Source organism: Carassius gibelio, chromosome B2 (assembly GCF_023724105.1).
Source record: "Carassius gibelio isolate Cgi1373 ecotype wild population from Czech Republic chromosome B2, carGib1.2-hapl.c, whole genome shotgun sequence".
Taxonomy (NCBI): domain Eukaryota; kingdom Metazoa; phylum Chordata; class Actinopteri; order Cypriniformes; family Cyprinidae; genus Carassius; species Carassius gibelio.
Window position 1 is genome coordinate 23,372,099 of NC_068397.1, and position 15,932 is coordinate 23,388,030.

The window sequence follows — 15,932 nt, forward strand, 5'->3', positions numbered from 1 at the left end:
GGGGCAGTTTACTCATTCTGTCAGGTGTCGTGAGGAGATCTGCGCCAGTGGGAGAAATAAACCTCCACAAAAGGCCAAAAACCAGTGTCTGTGCTGTATAGGCGAAGTGAGTCAATCTTGAATCAGCCCAGCAAAGTCTGTGTGTGAGACGCTGATCAGAAAGGCTGCGAGAGAAAAGAGCGTGTGATGCATGCCACACGCAGAAGCCCCATGAGACAGCACTCGTCTCTGAGAGCCCGGTTCTTCACTGAGAAAGATTCTGACTGTCATTGTTCGCTTGAGGGCATCTTCACATCACCTGAAACAGCACATGATGCATTAGTAAATTGAAGGAATAGTTCATTCAAAAATGTAAATTCTGTCAGTTTACTTACCATCATATCATTCCAGACCCATATGCTGCTCTTTTTTTCTGTAGGACTCAAAACCAGAGGTGTATTAAGAAGCTGTTGTCATATAGTGACAGTTCATAGTCCCCAGGGGCTGTCGAGCTCCAAACAAGACCAAAAACACCATAAAAGTGGTCCGTAGGACTTGTGCATTATATTCCAAAACTTCTAAAGCTGTGTGTTGGGTTTGTGTGATGAACAGAATCAAATTTAAGTCCTTTTCACTGATAATCTTGGTGCCGGGCTCCATATATCTGCTTATGCTGAATGTGAGGTTAGACACTTGTGAGTTGGGTTATTTATAAGAAAGCTGTCACTTCTTGTTCGTCCATTCCTAGCATGTGGCTTCCACCTCCTACATGCACAAACAGTCAAAACGGGTCATTGCTTATGCAAAAACACTATTTCTATCACCTTAATGCTATCTATCAAGTATACATATGTATATGGTATGCATACATTTTCTTCATTGCATATCAAATATTTTATAAACTGTCATTGTTGACTGACATTTTTTAATCTCACATTTGATGCTGCTCATAAATAACCCATGGGTTAACAATTAATCCTGTGCATTCATGAACGGATGTTTCATACTCTAAATTCCTAAACCCTGCGCTAATTCTCATTTACATATTTAGGTGTCAATGTCACTGATTGTACGAATCCAGCATGTGACCTGTTTACATAACAGCTCTAGCGTTGCAGTCTTGTATTAATGCAGACTGTGATATCAAAAAGCTAAATAAGAAATGGTTATACAACTCGCTGTTTCCATAACTGTTCAAAGCACGTGAATATGAGGCATGCGATTGGTCATGCGTTTCTGACATGCGTTTACAGGTTTGGAACAACATAAGGCTGAGGAAAGGTTGACAGAATATTTATTTCTGTGTGAACTGTCCCTGTAATGGAAACATCAGGCTCATTTCGTATGGAATAATCTCAACTAATCAGGTTTTGAGGTGATGCTCCATGAGATAACGACATTCGTTTTGAACTTCATGTTGCCTGTTATAGTTAAAAGGCTTGAAGCCCCATTTCCGAGCGGGATGTCAGTTGATTGTGTGTGTGCTCTGTTCAGATCTGGATCTGTGATCAAACACTGGGAAAAGCCGGCACAGTTTTATTGATGCCAATCCAGCTTCCTGGACTCATTTGTGTGTATGCAACTGTACTGGGCCCCTGCGATCGTACAAGTTTGTGCGAATGTGTGCCTGTGTGTGTGTGTGTATAAATAAAGTAAGGGGGTTTGTAGCTGTGACAGGCCTGGCGGGTGTGGGGAAGTCAGTAAAAAAAAAAAGCTTTGGCTGCAGGTGAGCCTGGGAGGGAGTTTAGGCCAGGGATGTGTTACTGTGATAAGGGAAAACTGGAAAGGGGAAACAAACAGAAAGGAGCAAGGAGATTAAACGAGTGGCTAGAGAGAGGAGACAGTATATAGAGACATACTGAGATGTGGAAGTAAGACATACACTTGGAGAGACCACATAAAAGATAAAAAACATTAAGGGAAAACTAAAGAGAAAGAAAAAAAAACTAAGAAAGAAACTATAATAGTTATGCAGAATTTGCAGAGATGAACTGGCATGGGTGTTGTTATCAGGCATACTGAAGATGTGAAGTCTAACACATTCAGTGTTTTAATCAGCCGTTTTTTTTTAAGCCACACATACAGTAACTGTAAAAAATGTAAAGGCTGTGTCTATTTAAACAAAGTATAAATGGATCCTTTTCAGATTGTGGGTTTCAGTAATGAAACTACAGTATAGCAGGTTAAACTGCTGTAGGGGTGTGTGGGAGACCATAGCAAATGTTCGTTTTGTGCGCCTATTCTTTTTTTTTCTTTTTTTTTTAACAAAACAAAGACAATATTCACTATTGTATCTCAATGTTTAGTGCAGTACGGTATATAAACATTCCTGTTGAAAAGTTTGAGGTCTGTAAGATGTCCTTCAAGACTTTTATGCTCACCAAGGCTGCAGTCAATACACCAGTCCAGTGCTTTAGAAATCATTACAATATGCTGATTTGGTGCTCAAGATTTTGTATTATTATTAATACCGAAAGCAGTTGTGCTGCTTAATATTTTTGTGAAAAATTATGATATATATGTTTGTAACATTATACGTTTCTTTTCTGTCACTTTGGATAAAAAAATAATAATTCTGGTGAACACAAAATAAGATATTTTGACTGTGAAGCCCCTTGACTTTGTATGGACAAGAAACACTGAGTCATTTCTCAAACATCTTCTTTTATGTTCCACAGAAGAAGAAGAATGTGAGCAAATTATGACAATTAAATTTTTTGAGTCTTATGAGCCTATGAAAATCCCAGCTCTGAGCAATAAAGTGTTAATCTGGGAAATAAAGTGGAAGAGTACTAGAAAAGAAAAAGGGAACGCTTTAGTCGTCTAATGCTTAGTGAAGGAGGAAATGAAAAGGGGGAATTATGGGTAAACAAATGAACTCCTCCCATGTCTCTCCTTGAATTCCTACTTCATCCTCCACTGCACTGGTGCTTTATTCGCCCAATCATATTTTCTAAAATTGCTCCCGTTCTACGGTTCTCTCTAATATTCCTGTCAAAAGCACACAGAGACAGTTCCATTGTCCGTCAGGACTCGGAATTCTGGCCAGGACTCCTGCCTGCGCTGTAAGACACAATGACGGAGATAAAGAACAAGACAAAGACAGAGAAAGTGAACAATGAGTAAAGATATGCAGGTGGGAGTATCAGAAAACAGTGATTGAAGAGGTTAACAGGGATTTAGCCAGAGAACCCACGCGCAACTAATAGAAAACATGAAAGATACCACTCTAATAGAATTAGAATAAACAAAGCGTTAAATTAGCACTAAGCTCCCCTTTGGTTTCCGGCCCATTAAACAAATATAAAAAACTGCCGAACATTATTTGTCGTGTTTGTGTTTGTGTTTACAGGACCCCGCTCTAGTTTGGCCACCTGCCTATCTCATTCAGAACAGCCGAGCGTCACGCCTGCCTCTAGTTTGTGTCGCTCCATATCAGAAAGACTGAAGTTGAAGATTTCCTTGAAACAGAAAGAGAGTGAAAGATAGAAAGAAAAGAAAGGGTCACAGAGTGGGGAAGAGCTCGCCCCAGGGAGGAAAGTGTTTCCAAAAGGAGCAATTTCTGTCTTCACAATGCCACTATGACCTCTCAGGAGCCCACAGAGTTTACAGCACAATGCTTTTTGCTTAGAGGAGACATGCATAACTTTCCTGAACAGACAAACAACCTTATATAATACGTCTGTTGAAAAGACTGATGACTATATGTAGCATATGTTTTAGACTCTTGGATGCTTAAAGGCATAGTTTAACTCAAAATTAAAGTTCTGTCATCATTTATTTACCCCTCTTTTACTTTCTTTTGTCCATAATACATGAAGATATTTCGTTGAATGTCTAAGCTGCTTTTTGCTCAAAAATGAATGAGCAATGAATGAGTGCTCTAAAAAATACAAAATGATTTAATTCCAATTGAAACAAAAAAGTGTTAATCATATAGAAAAACAGCTTTGATATCTTTATATGCATACAGAAGGAAATAAGTCATACACATTTCGAACAGTATATATATTCATCAATGCTAAAGCTTAAACAACTAGATCAACCAACTCAGGCCACTGTAGCAGGAATACTTGCCTAAGCTGATCATTTTGACAGAGACAGGTACAAACTCTTTCTTTTTTACACACACACTGACCACCCTCATTTACACATGACCTCTGCTCCTTCTGTGCTAATATTGCCCTGAATTACAAACCATGTGATGCCAAAAAAGGAGCACATTATAAAAATGAAAGGTAGTGAAGAAAGAAGCCTTTTGCAGATAAGAGACCTTTGATGTGCGGATAAAGAGGACAAAGCCCAAGGCTGAGTGTGTGAATGGGTCAGTCAGGCCCTTTTTGGTAAGCTAGGTCATGCCTGCCTGTCTGAAGAGAAACTGTTTCCATGTAAAGCTGCACTGCGACCTCTCTCCCTCCCTTGCTCACTCATTTCATCTCAGCGGTGCTGGGTTTCTCTCTGCAGAGTCTCCCTTGCACCCTCTCTCCCCTGGGGGATGTTAGTTATGTGCTGCGGTCATTTCTGCGCTTTGAAACCATAGGGTGGAGCGGCGTTTTAGAAATTCATTGATTCTCAAACAGTGCAAAAACTCTTTGTCCTTGAGAAAAAAATGCCTTGAGCTGGGGATTAAGGACAGGAACAAAGTGTAAATCTGTAGGTTTCATTTTGGGGAGGAGCTATTCTATGTGCCTGAGTATAGTGAGTATTTAAATGTTTAGTTCACAACTCTGCCATCATTTATTCACCTTCAAGTCATTCCAAATCCTGTTTGACTCTCTTTCTTTTCTTTTTTTCGTAGAACATAAAAGGGGAAATTTTGAATTATTTACCAGCCACTCATTTTGCATGAAATTACAATGAATTGGAGATTTAAAACTTGAAAAATGACACAAATCAGAATAAAAATAAATCTATAAAGACTTATGTTTTGCTTTGCTTAATGAGTAGATCGACATTCATATAATTATTCACTCTTAATCTTACTCTCCAGAGAGCTGTTGACTGATGTGATCATTTGAGTCTGTGAGTTGAACTGGATAATCGCACCAATGCTTGAATGAATCATTCAGGCACGTTTTGTGCTTTGGATGAACTGATTCCTTGAAAAGATCAGATCCGGAAGTGTCATTTATTCAAATCAGACTTGTTAGGGCTTTTCTCAGTACATTTAAGGAAAGTCAATATACAATGATGGAACAAATCATCTTCTGAAATTAGACCCGGTTGTATTTATGCAGGAATTGTACTACTCGCACGCATACGCTCGAGCATCCGTTACGAAAATTAACCATGGTTTTACCACAAATAAAGCCAAAAACATGGTTATTACTAGTAACTTACTAGTTAAACCATGATAACCACAAATGAACCATGGTTTTGCTACACTAATCATAGATTTGCCATTACAAATGACAATATGTCAAAAAAACAATTTAAAATTTTGACCTGTTTCTCACATAAGGCTATTGTTTGGCTTCAGAAAAGTTATATAATAGGCTAAACGGTATGGATAACTTTGAGCGTTTTTGTCATTTTAGAACTTTTCAGCCCACCATAGTTACATTCATTTTATTCCCTTTCATTGCAGCGCTCAGGACATTCTTCAGAAATTTCATTTTGTGTATTGCACGGAAGAAAGTAAGTCATACACAGTTGGAAACAACGTGAGGATGAGTAGATGATGACAGAATTTTAATCTTTGGGTGAACTATTCGTTTAATATTTTGTCCCCACGCTGGCATTACACAGCATTATTCACTGTTCTTAGACTAATCAACACAAAGTGAATTTTCACAGGCATAATTATACAGACAGAACGGCGCGTGTGTGTTTGTGTGGGCTGTTGGATTGCATGCTGCTCTGATTAAGTGTATGCAGATTGTTGGAAGTCTGTGTTTATGTGTTTGAGTTTGTGTGTGTGTGTGAGAGAGAGAGAGCTGCATTACACAGGGTTATGATGGAAGAGGCCTGTGTACATTTGAATATTTAATATGCCGATCCACATCTGTGATCTCTTGTGGCAGTGTTGAACAACCAACTGTCCTTACAGTGACTGACTGATGATAAAGTAGCATTAAACACCTTTTTGTAACGGTAGTCCTATAGTCCTATGCAGCTTTCCAACAGTGCCACCTAGCGGTGCAACAATCTGAAGGTTTGGTGATTGACATTTTCCTTCCTTTGCAAATGAATAGGATGCTATGAATTAAACATAGGCCGGTGGACATGAATTTCCTCTTGTAAATATCTGCGGTGCAGAATTGAAGATTGCAGGTTCAAATCTTGCTTTATATTTATATTTATGCAGTGCATGCATCACTTAGGCAAAAGTTGTATCCGGATGTGAGTTTCCTGATAATCAGACTCATGACCTTGCTGTTGTTTGTGTCATTCATTGTGTCAGTTTTAGAAACAGCTCAGAATGCTGCACACCTGCCTTCACTTAGTTATTTCCCTCAGTTGTTCTCACTTTAACGGTGTAATTACTCCACGGTCATCAACCGGTGGTGCTGTCTGGATTATCGGTTTGTTTTCTCTCTGAGACAAAGAGGTAGAGATCAAAAGAAATCGTGATTGAAGGAGCAATGAAGGACTGTGGGAAAAGAGTAAGAATTATATTGAGAAGGAAAAGATTCTGAGGGATGGTAGGCCTACTGTATGTTTTGAACCAGTATTGATGTCAGGGTGGAATACTGAATCCAACCCTGGTTTTTGGACTTGAAGATACAGTATGGGCTTGTAAGGTTTAAGAATGCAAGGAATGAAGGGGAGACTGAGGAGGGAGTTCAGGGAAGCAGTACGTTGTTAGAATGTAGTGTGTGAATTGCTTCAATGCTAATCTGGGCTTAACGTCCCAGAGTCGTATTAAAACACAAGGGAGAGGGAAAGAAAGAGAGCAGCTGTGAATCAGGTGTAAGGAAGACAACCTGATTCAAGACTGCCTGTCACCTTTGAATGAATGCAGTTGCGTACATACATTTACATAGGAAAAATCTGAGGATTTCGCACACAGAGCCAACATGTGTGCGCACAGAAAGAAAAACAGGGCGAAGTCAGAAATTCACAAGGAGAATAGATCCAAATATCTGCACGAGCACATACACACATATGTTCAGTGGCATACCGCCAGTCTTGAGGACAAACCATGAATTTGTGACTGTATTTGTGAGCATTTGCGTTGGGGTAAAATAGTATGGAAACAGATGACGATATAGTTATTTTGAGCACTTTAGCCCTCTGTTGAATTGACTTTTTGTCTCAGTGATTAAATGTATTCTTTTGTGAGACAGATTTATTATTTTTGTGTTGTAGTGCTTTGGGAATGAGAGACATATTTTAAATAAAGTTATATATATATTTCCATGGTCCATCTGAATACTGGATTCTGATTGGCTGGCAGGTATGCAGTCAAACCATTTAATGCACAGGTAGTTACAAATCAGTTTGATCGCCGTTCCATATTAATGCCATGCTTTAATTGATGCACACAAACCCACACACACAAAAAGAGAGAGCGAGAGGGAAAGAGAGAGAGTTGGAGATCGTAACACTTCCCCGCGATTTTTATTAATAAAATCGCCTAGATACTAGATCGCTACATTATATTCCTCAGCAAAGAGGGGTAAAATCACTGTTTTTGAAGAAATTGTTTGTAAGACGTGCAAAAGCAACACGCAGGTAAAGCAAACACAACTGTCATCTCTCTCTTTCCCTCTTTCTTGCCGTGCATTAAATTATTTTAAATGAACTTCGCGAGGCAACCACCATCTGCTTTGCGTCGTGCATTATGAAAGAATTCAATGGCCTGTCGTCAACTATTCCTTACATATATGTTTTAATAGCACAAGGAATATTTGTAGCAATGGCCAACAATGTATTGTAAGTGTAAAAATTATATTGTTTTATGCCAAAAAATCATTAGTATATTTATTTATTTATTTTTGCACCCTCAGATTCTTGATTTTCAAATAGTATCTCAGCCAAATATTGTCCTATCCTAACGAACCATACATCAATGGAAAACTTATTTAGCTTACATCAGCTTTCAGATGATGTTTAAATATCAATTTCAAACAATTGAGTTAAATGTTTTTTTTCTAAGAAATTAAAAATTTTTGTTCAGCAAGGATGCATTTAATTGTTTAAAAGTGACAGTAAATACATAAAGATAAAGTTACTAATGATTTCTCTATCAAATAAATACGGTTCTTTTCTGTTCACCAAAGAATCTCAGAGAAGGATCACAAATATTGAGTCCTGGCATGAAACTTCAATAGTGCAGTCTGATAGGGCTAACTAAATCTGATGTAATGACATCATTATCACATGGCACAGCTGATAGGTCCTCTCCTGTATTGGTAGCCAATGAGCTCACTGCTCAGCATTCAAACATATGATTAGAGCTTGCCATAGCAGTTGCAGCTTTGCCTCAGAAACCCTTCACCTTCCCCAGCTCCACCTGTGTACATCTGCTATGAGGTGATTCATGTATGCTAAATTTGCAGCAGCAATATTCTTACATGTCCACAGCAGCATGTTGATGTACTTAACTAAAACCAAAATGATGATTCATTAAAACGAATAGATAGATAGATAGATAGATAGATAGATAGATAGATAGATAGATAGATAGATAGATAGATAGATAGATATAATGAAAATAAACAACAAAAATGACCAAAACACAGCTTTGCCATCACAGGAATAAATTTGATTCGAAAATAAAATAAATTGTAATATTTCACAATATTGCTGATTTTAATGTATTTTTGATCAAATAAAGGCAGCCTTGTTGAGCATTAAAGACAATTAAATATATAAAATAAACTTTTGAATGGTAGTGTACATATTTTCTTCGAAGCTGTATCTATCTCATTTCAGATCTCTCCAAAGATCAAATGCTTGAAAAGTTATATGATCTGCCATATGGCGCTATGGAATAGAGCGTAATATAGCCGAATAGTGGACCGTATAGAGAGACTAATTAATTTCCCATAATTGCTATTCCACTGGAGAGTCACTTAAAAGAGAAATTGGAAAGTGAAACTGGAGAGAGAAGGAGAATTTACTGATTTCACCTTCAACTAAACTTTGGATAAAAGCATCTTACAAATAATAAAGATTAAAATAGTCCCCTAGCCAGACCAGCATGAAACTGGTTTAAACCAGCCTGTGGATTCAATTCAGGCTGGTCTTAAGAGCCAGGTTTATCATAAACAGGCGTGAGAGAGAGATGAGTGTGTATTCTAGATGTCAGGATCAGACCGCCGCTCACTAGGAGGGGCGTAGAGCATGTGATGGAGTGATGAGAAAGGGAAGGAGGGACACGGAGTGATTGAGTATGTGAGAGAAGAAGGGATGGGGTGATGAGTGTGTGCTCACAGTGTAAGTGACATCTCTCCTCCTCAGACAGATTGTCTCTCTCTGCCACTAATGGGATCCTGTTAGGAACCTTTTCTCTCCATTTATCCCTCCTCCTCTCTTTTGGCTTGACTCTCTGTCCCCATTTTTTATTCTCTTTTTCTCTTTCTCACCTTCATTTCAGTTTTTTTTGTGTTCAGTTGTCCTTCAACTGTCCCCTACCCACTGAGTCATTTTAAATCTTGAATCTTTCTTTCTTGTTGCAGGTTATAGATTCATAGCTGACTGTGTATTGGTCTATGTGAGTAGGTACACTATTGTTCGAATGATTGAGGTTGGAAGGGTTGTTTAAAATGTTTTTAAAGAAGTCTCATTATCCTCACCAAGGCTGCATCTATTTAAATATATTTCTGCAATTTAAAATAGCTTTCTTATTTTAATATATTTTAAAATGTAATTTATTCCTGTGATGACAAAGCTGATTTTTCAGCAGCCATTACTTTAGTCTTCATTATCACATGATCCTTCATAAGTCATTTAAATACGGTGATTAGGTGCTTAAGAAGCATATTCTTATTGTTATCAATATTAAAAATAATCGTGCTGCCTAATAATTGTTGTGGAAACCATAATACTTTTTTCACAACTTTGATGAATACAGAGTTAAAAATAATCTATTTGAAGTAGTTTTTTGCAACATTATAAATGTCTTTACCGACACTTTGGTTCAATTTAATACATCTTTTACAATATTTACATAAAAGTAAATATATATATATATATATATATATAAAGTAAATATATATATATATATATATATATATATATATATATATATATATGTGTGTGTGTGTGTGTGTGTGTGTGTGTATAGCTGTGTGCTTCCAACTTTGTGGCAACAGTTTTGGGAAGGCCTTTTTGGTTCCAGAATGACAATGTCACTGTGCACAAAGTGCATAAAGAATGATGCGTCTGGTGTGGATGAACCTGACTGACTTGCACAAAGCCAAGGCCTGAACCTGACTGAACAGCTTTGAGGTGAATTGAAACACAGACTGTGTGCCAGTGCTCATAGCCCTGTATCACTGGCTGACCTCACTGACAATGGGAGCAAATCCCTGCAGCCATGTTACGTCTAATAAAAAGCCTTCACAAAAGCTGTTCTTAAAGAAAAGTGAAGGATTAATGGCTATGTTTCAAACTAATTTAGAGTAATGTATAATTTATTAACAACATTTAACAATATACATTATCATACTTGGTATGTATTTTAATATTTTTCCTCCTCTATTATGAGCGCTACATGAGCAAAAAAAGCCTGATGTACTAAATATGATACTCTTAAAAATGAAATTATGTCATTGTTTATTAGCCAGTAGGCAACTTTAAACATGACTTTCTTTTTTTCTGCTAATTCTTTGTAGACTTCAGTGAAGTACAGTTGAGTTTATCTCAGAATGACTTCTTGAGGTCTCTTGACCATAATCCAAAATCATTGCCTGCAGTTTTGAGACCCAGACCAAGATACCAAGTAATGAATCCCAGACGATGTTTATGAGAGTCCAACCCTGGTGTGATAGAAAGTGGCAGAGATTTGTAGTGACCGCAGTGACCTGATGTCCTCCAGTCAGCACAGTTTAATTCAGCTCATTTCAGTCTGTCCTTCAGCCTGTCAGAGCAAACCGAGGCCAAACACATTGTGTGCCCCACTGCCTCCTTCCATCCTCAACTTGGTCTTCCATTAGGAGAGAGTGGTCAATTGTGTGTGAATGTGTGTGTGTGCAGATGAATAGAGGATAATAAAAGTGACCGTCATAATGAGCCAGTCATTTCTGACTTCCTCCAGCCCCAATCCAGCCGCTCTTGCCAAAACCAGCCCATTACCCATTCCCGGTGTGCCAGCTTCACACACAACCCTCCCAGTGCCAGATCCAGATCCCATGACTCGTCACAATACAATAAATGCTGGGCCCTGATCCTTCTAATATCATGGCCAACCTCATCAGAGAGCGTGATTGCATTTCAAGAGACTCTGATAATCAAAAACCCCTGTAATTAAAGTCTGTCAAATTGTGCTATTCTTGGAATAGCATACAGTGGCTTGTAGTTCAGAAGCAAAGCCATTGTCGACAGTGCTGGAGTGTTCACATGCCCTGGCCATGGATTATTGCTGAAAGCAACTCAACAAAACTAGCTTGAGGTTTAGACAGCTTCATTGATTATAGTCAGAGCGATTCACTTTTATTTACTGCTCACTTCAAGTTTAAACTGCATGTCAAAGATCAATCGGCACCACATTTTCCACAGCATTTTCCACTCGCATTGCAAACTGGCTGCTTTATTTACTATCCCATCAGTTTCTATCCACTGTGATTCAACAGCCTTTTCAGGTCATGCAGTTGCTATAGTAGAAACATATATTACAAACACAAGCAACATCACCAAAAGCATATTAATTTGATAAGATATATATATATGTATATATGCATACACTGAGTGAAATATGAAATATTAGCATAGAAATATTAATGTTGATATATATATATATATATATATATATATATATATATATATATATATATATATATATATATATATATATATATATATATATATAGCAAATATCCAATAGAGCCATTTAATAATCCATCAGTGATTATTTAATGTGTGTGTTAACAGCAGTGACGTGGTGAGTGAGATATGTTCAGTTGTGGTGCTGATGTGGACAGTATGAGCATATTAGTCTTGTCATGACATTTATTTCATACTCATGTTTTTGTTGGGTTTGCAGGCAGTGGACTATGAGAGCCGCAGCTCTTACTCTTTCTCAGTGGAGGTTCTGAACCCCATCGTGGACCCCCGGTTCCTTCGGCGTGGGCCCTTTAAAGACCGTGCTTCGATCAGAGTGGCCGTGCTGGATGCAGATGAGCCCCCTCGTTTCTCACGGGCACGCTACCGAATGGATGTGTCTGAGAACTGCCCACCGGCCTGCACAGTGGGACGGGTCAGCGCCGTGGACCCAGATACGGGGCTCACAAACAACATCAGGTACAGGCTGAATGTAGTGTTTGTAGCATGTATTAAATGTAGTATATGAAGTTCTGTATAAAATGACTTCATGCACCATGTTGGATGAAAATATTGACTGAGCTCATGGACCCTTTTCACATTTCCGTGGTTCTCAAAAGCAGAAGTCATCATAATTGACTAACTTCTATAGTGTCATTTTATTTTAGTATCACTAATCTATCTATCTATTCGTTTTTATGAATCATCATTTTGGTTTTAGTTAAGTACATCAAATTAAACTAAATATAAAATTAGAAATATTTTTTAATTGGCTACTAACAGAAACAATACTTAAAAAATATATATATTTTATTGACCAACGGACTTTCATAATAATAATAATACACTTTTTATTAACGCATGATAAAATTATTGTTGGTGTTAATTAATTAATGCATTAAAAAGATAACACATAAACTTGCCCAGCCCTAATATATATATATATGTGTGTGTGTGTGTGTGCTCTTGTTTTTGTGACATATCAGGACACAACTCTGTATAATGACATGGGTATGACACAAGTATTACAAGGAGAGGGTGACTTATGAGGACATAACCCATATCCCCATTTTTCAAAAAGCTTATAAATCATACAGAATTCGTTTTTTTTTTTTTTTGAGAAAGTTAAAATGCACAAATTTTCCTGTGAGGGTCAGGGTTAGGTGTAGGGTTGGTGTAGGGGCATAGAATATACAATTTGTACAGTATAAAAACCATTACGCCTATGGGATGTCCCCACTTTTCACAAAAACAAACGTGTGTGTAATTAATTAATTAATTAATGCTAATATTATAATACACAAAGTATTGTGTCATAAACATTATATCTTTTAAAAATGTAAATATAAAAAAAATGCTAAATTCATTAAGTTATTTACCGTGGAAACACACACTGCTTCAGAATTTGGCTCTAGTGAGGAATCTAAAAAGGCAGCATAATTTAGCTGCCTGTTTTTTGGAACAGCATTTCGCATCAGGAACGTGCCTGGGATGCTTAAAGCAGCCGCCTGGGTAGAGAGCTTATTAGGCTTTGGAACAGAGCCATGATGTCATTAATTAATTATGGTTGTGTGCTATTTTGTGTCCTGTGTTAAAACACTTCAAAACAGTATCACAGAGCTCAGGGTATTCATGTTACAAGATGTGTTTGCTTGTCTCCACATGGTAAAAGCCCAATGATCAATATTCATCTCAGTGAACTACAGATATTTTAACCGTGCCTTGTTAGGGATCGGAGGATTCTTACTTTGCCAATCACGGCTCTTTTGTTTTCCGCTGCTGGGCTTAAAGTAGCTCCTGAATGACAGATTTTCTGATGAGCCGGGGCTTCATGCATCTGCTCTCTTCTTTTGTATGCCACACACTTCTCCCTCTCCATTTGTCTTTTTTATCTTCTATCTCCCTCAGGTTCTCCATCGATCCTCAATCTGACCCAGAAGCTCTGTTCCGCATCACTCCAGACGCTGGGCTCATCACTACAGTGACCGAGCTGGACCGTGAGCACGAGCAGTGGCATAATATCACCATCATTGCCACACAGAGAGGTACATACAGTACACACATTCACAGCTTTAAGGAAGTAGTGAGCTACAGTAAGCTGCAATTAAAAGGCTAGTTTATTAGTTATACAGTTATAGAATTTATAGAATTGAAGAATATCCATATATAGTTGTCCTAATATAATCAGAGCTCAGAAGTTTCTGAATCATTGAATGAGTTTATCTTGATTAGGGTGACACCATTACATTTACACGTAACATAGTTTAATACAACAACGGCAAATATATACATACATTTAGAATTATCTTTTATTCTTAGATTTTTAGTTTGACTTTTATATGCATTTTTTTTTATCTAGCTTTAATTTGCTTTCATTTATTTATTTTTTTTTTTCATCATTTCAAATCATGTCTTTGTGCAGAAAAAAATAATCAAAACATGTCTTTGTGCAGAAATCACTGCCTCTTTTTATATTAATTTTTTTTTTTAATTAATTTTAGCAATTATTTTTAATATGTTTAAGTTTAGTTTACTAAAAAGACTCCCAAGGTTGGTATATTGAGGATAGAATACAGTTCAGAAGAGCACATAAGATTAATGCCTCAGTTTGCTCGGCTGTAAAGCTGTGTGCACAATATAATGTGACATTAAAAACAGTGATTTGTCACGCTACACCACCACGTGTTTCAAAAGTAGCTTGTTACTGGAAAAGCTGCACTGTTTGGAAAACAGCCGAGCTTCTGTCACTACTGGAAAATGTTAGCTTTGCTATTTATAGTTTATAACTTCCTAAGGTACACTGACATGAATATCGTCCAAGTATGGCATGCTGATCATTAGGTCAAGAGTGCTTAATATGGTTGGAAAATGTCCATGCCACCATGTCTACTAGTGAAAACAGTGATAAGTTCAAATCTGGTTTCCGACATTCCTGATAACACCCTTTCCATCATGTCCTGTTCTTTCAAAACTGTCAGTTAGTTTATAATGCTACTAAAATTTAATGGATTTGTGTTGTTATCATTAACTTTTATGCATGCATTGATTAAACCATTTAAACATACATCGAATTTGTACTGCTCAGGGAAATGCCAAGGTAGTAGAGGATCTATGATGCTGTGTTATAGTATGGAAAGTAGGTCTAAGCAGCTTCAGGGAGGCCTGATGGCTATTGTAGGCGAAGCTTCTTCCCAGTAATGTGAAGCAGTGGGCACTAATCCACAACATCATGTCACAGCTCGATGTGTGTGTGTGGATCCAATCCAAGACATTTGTGTGAAAGCAGTCCAAACCAGAGGCAAGTGTGTAGGACTGATTTATAACGAGAGAGACAGAATGCTTCAATTTCTCTTTAGGCTCACACCAATCCATTAAGTTTGTTTTCTGGTGCAACCTAAACTGCACCAATATGCCAAATGAAAACTATTCTGAATTAAAAGCTACTGAAAGCAGTTTGTTTTTCATGACAAGCAATTCGTCTAGAATATTGCTGAAACTCTGTTACAAAATGCAGAGAAGTGCCCTGGTGCTGTCTTCTGCCTACCTAGCATGCTAACCATTTGCCCATCATTGGGCAAACTACTCAAACAACTCTACAATGTATAACCTACTCTTTGGCAAAAATAGCCAAGCTAAGCTGACAACTACCACTTAGAGGAAGTTGCTAGCTGCACAACAGTCTACATGGAAAAAGTACATTACTATACTGAAGCTACTGTACTTAACAATTTTGTGTGAATGGAAGACTACAGTCAACTGTTTGGTTACCAACATACTTCTAAATATCTTATGTTATGTTTACCAAAAGAAAGAACTCCTTCAGTAACAGTTTTTGGGTAAACTGTTCCATCAACATTTCTCATTTCATCTGATGTCTTGGATTCGTTTAAAATGTTTAAATCTTTTTTTTTTTTTTTTTCAGCATTTGTCGTGATCAGCGTTTTCATTTTCTGCAAATTATACATGTGATGCTGCAACTTTTTGCAGTAGCCTTCACATCAGGAGTGTGCACACAATGACTTAAA

General features: G+C 37.5%; 1 protein-coding gene across 1 annotated transcript in view; it reads left to right on the forward strand.

Moving 5' to 3' along the window:
- The window catches only part of LOC127951644 (uncharacterized), a 124,657-nt gene that overhangs the window by 97,061 nt on the left and 11,664 nt on the right, over nt 1-15,932 (forward strand). Inside the window, exons 7-8 of the mRNA XM_052549635.1 lie at nt 12,131-12,387; nt 13,816-13,952. Of these exons, the coding sequence (XP_052405595.1) occupies nt 12,131-12,387; nt 13,816-13,952 (394 nt within the window). The remainder of the gene's footprint in view (nt 1-12,130; nt 12,388-13,815; nt 13,953-15,932) is intronic.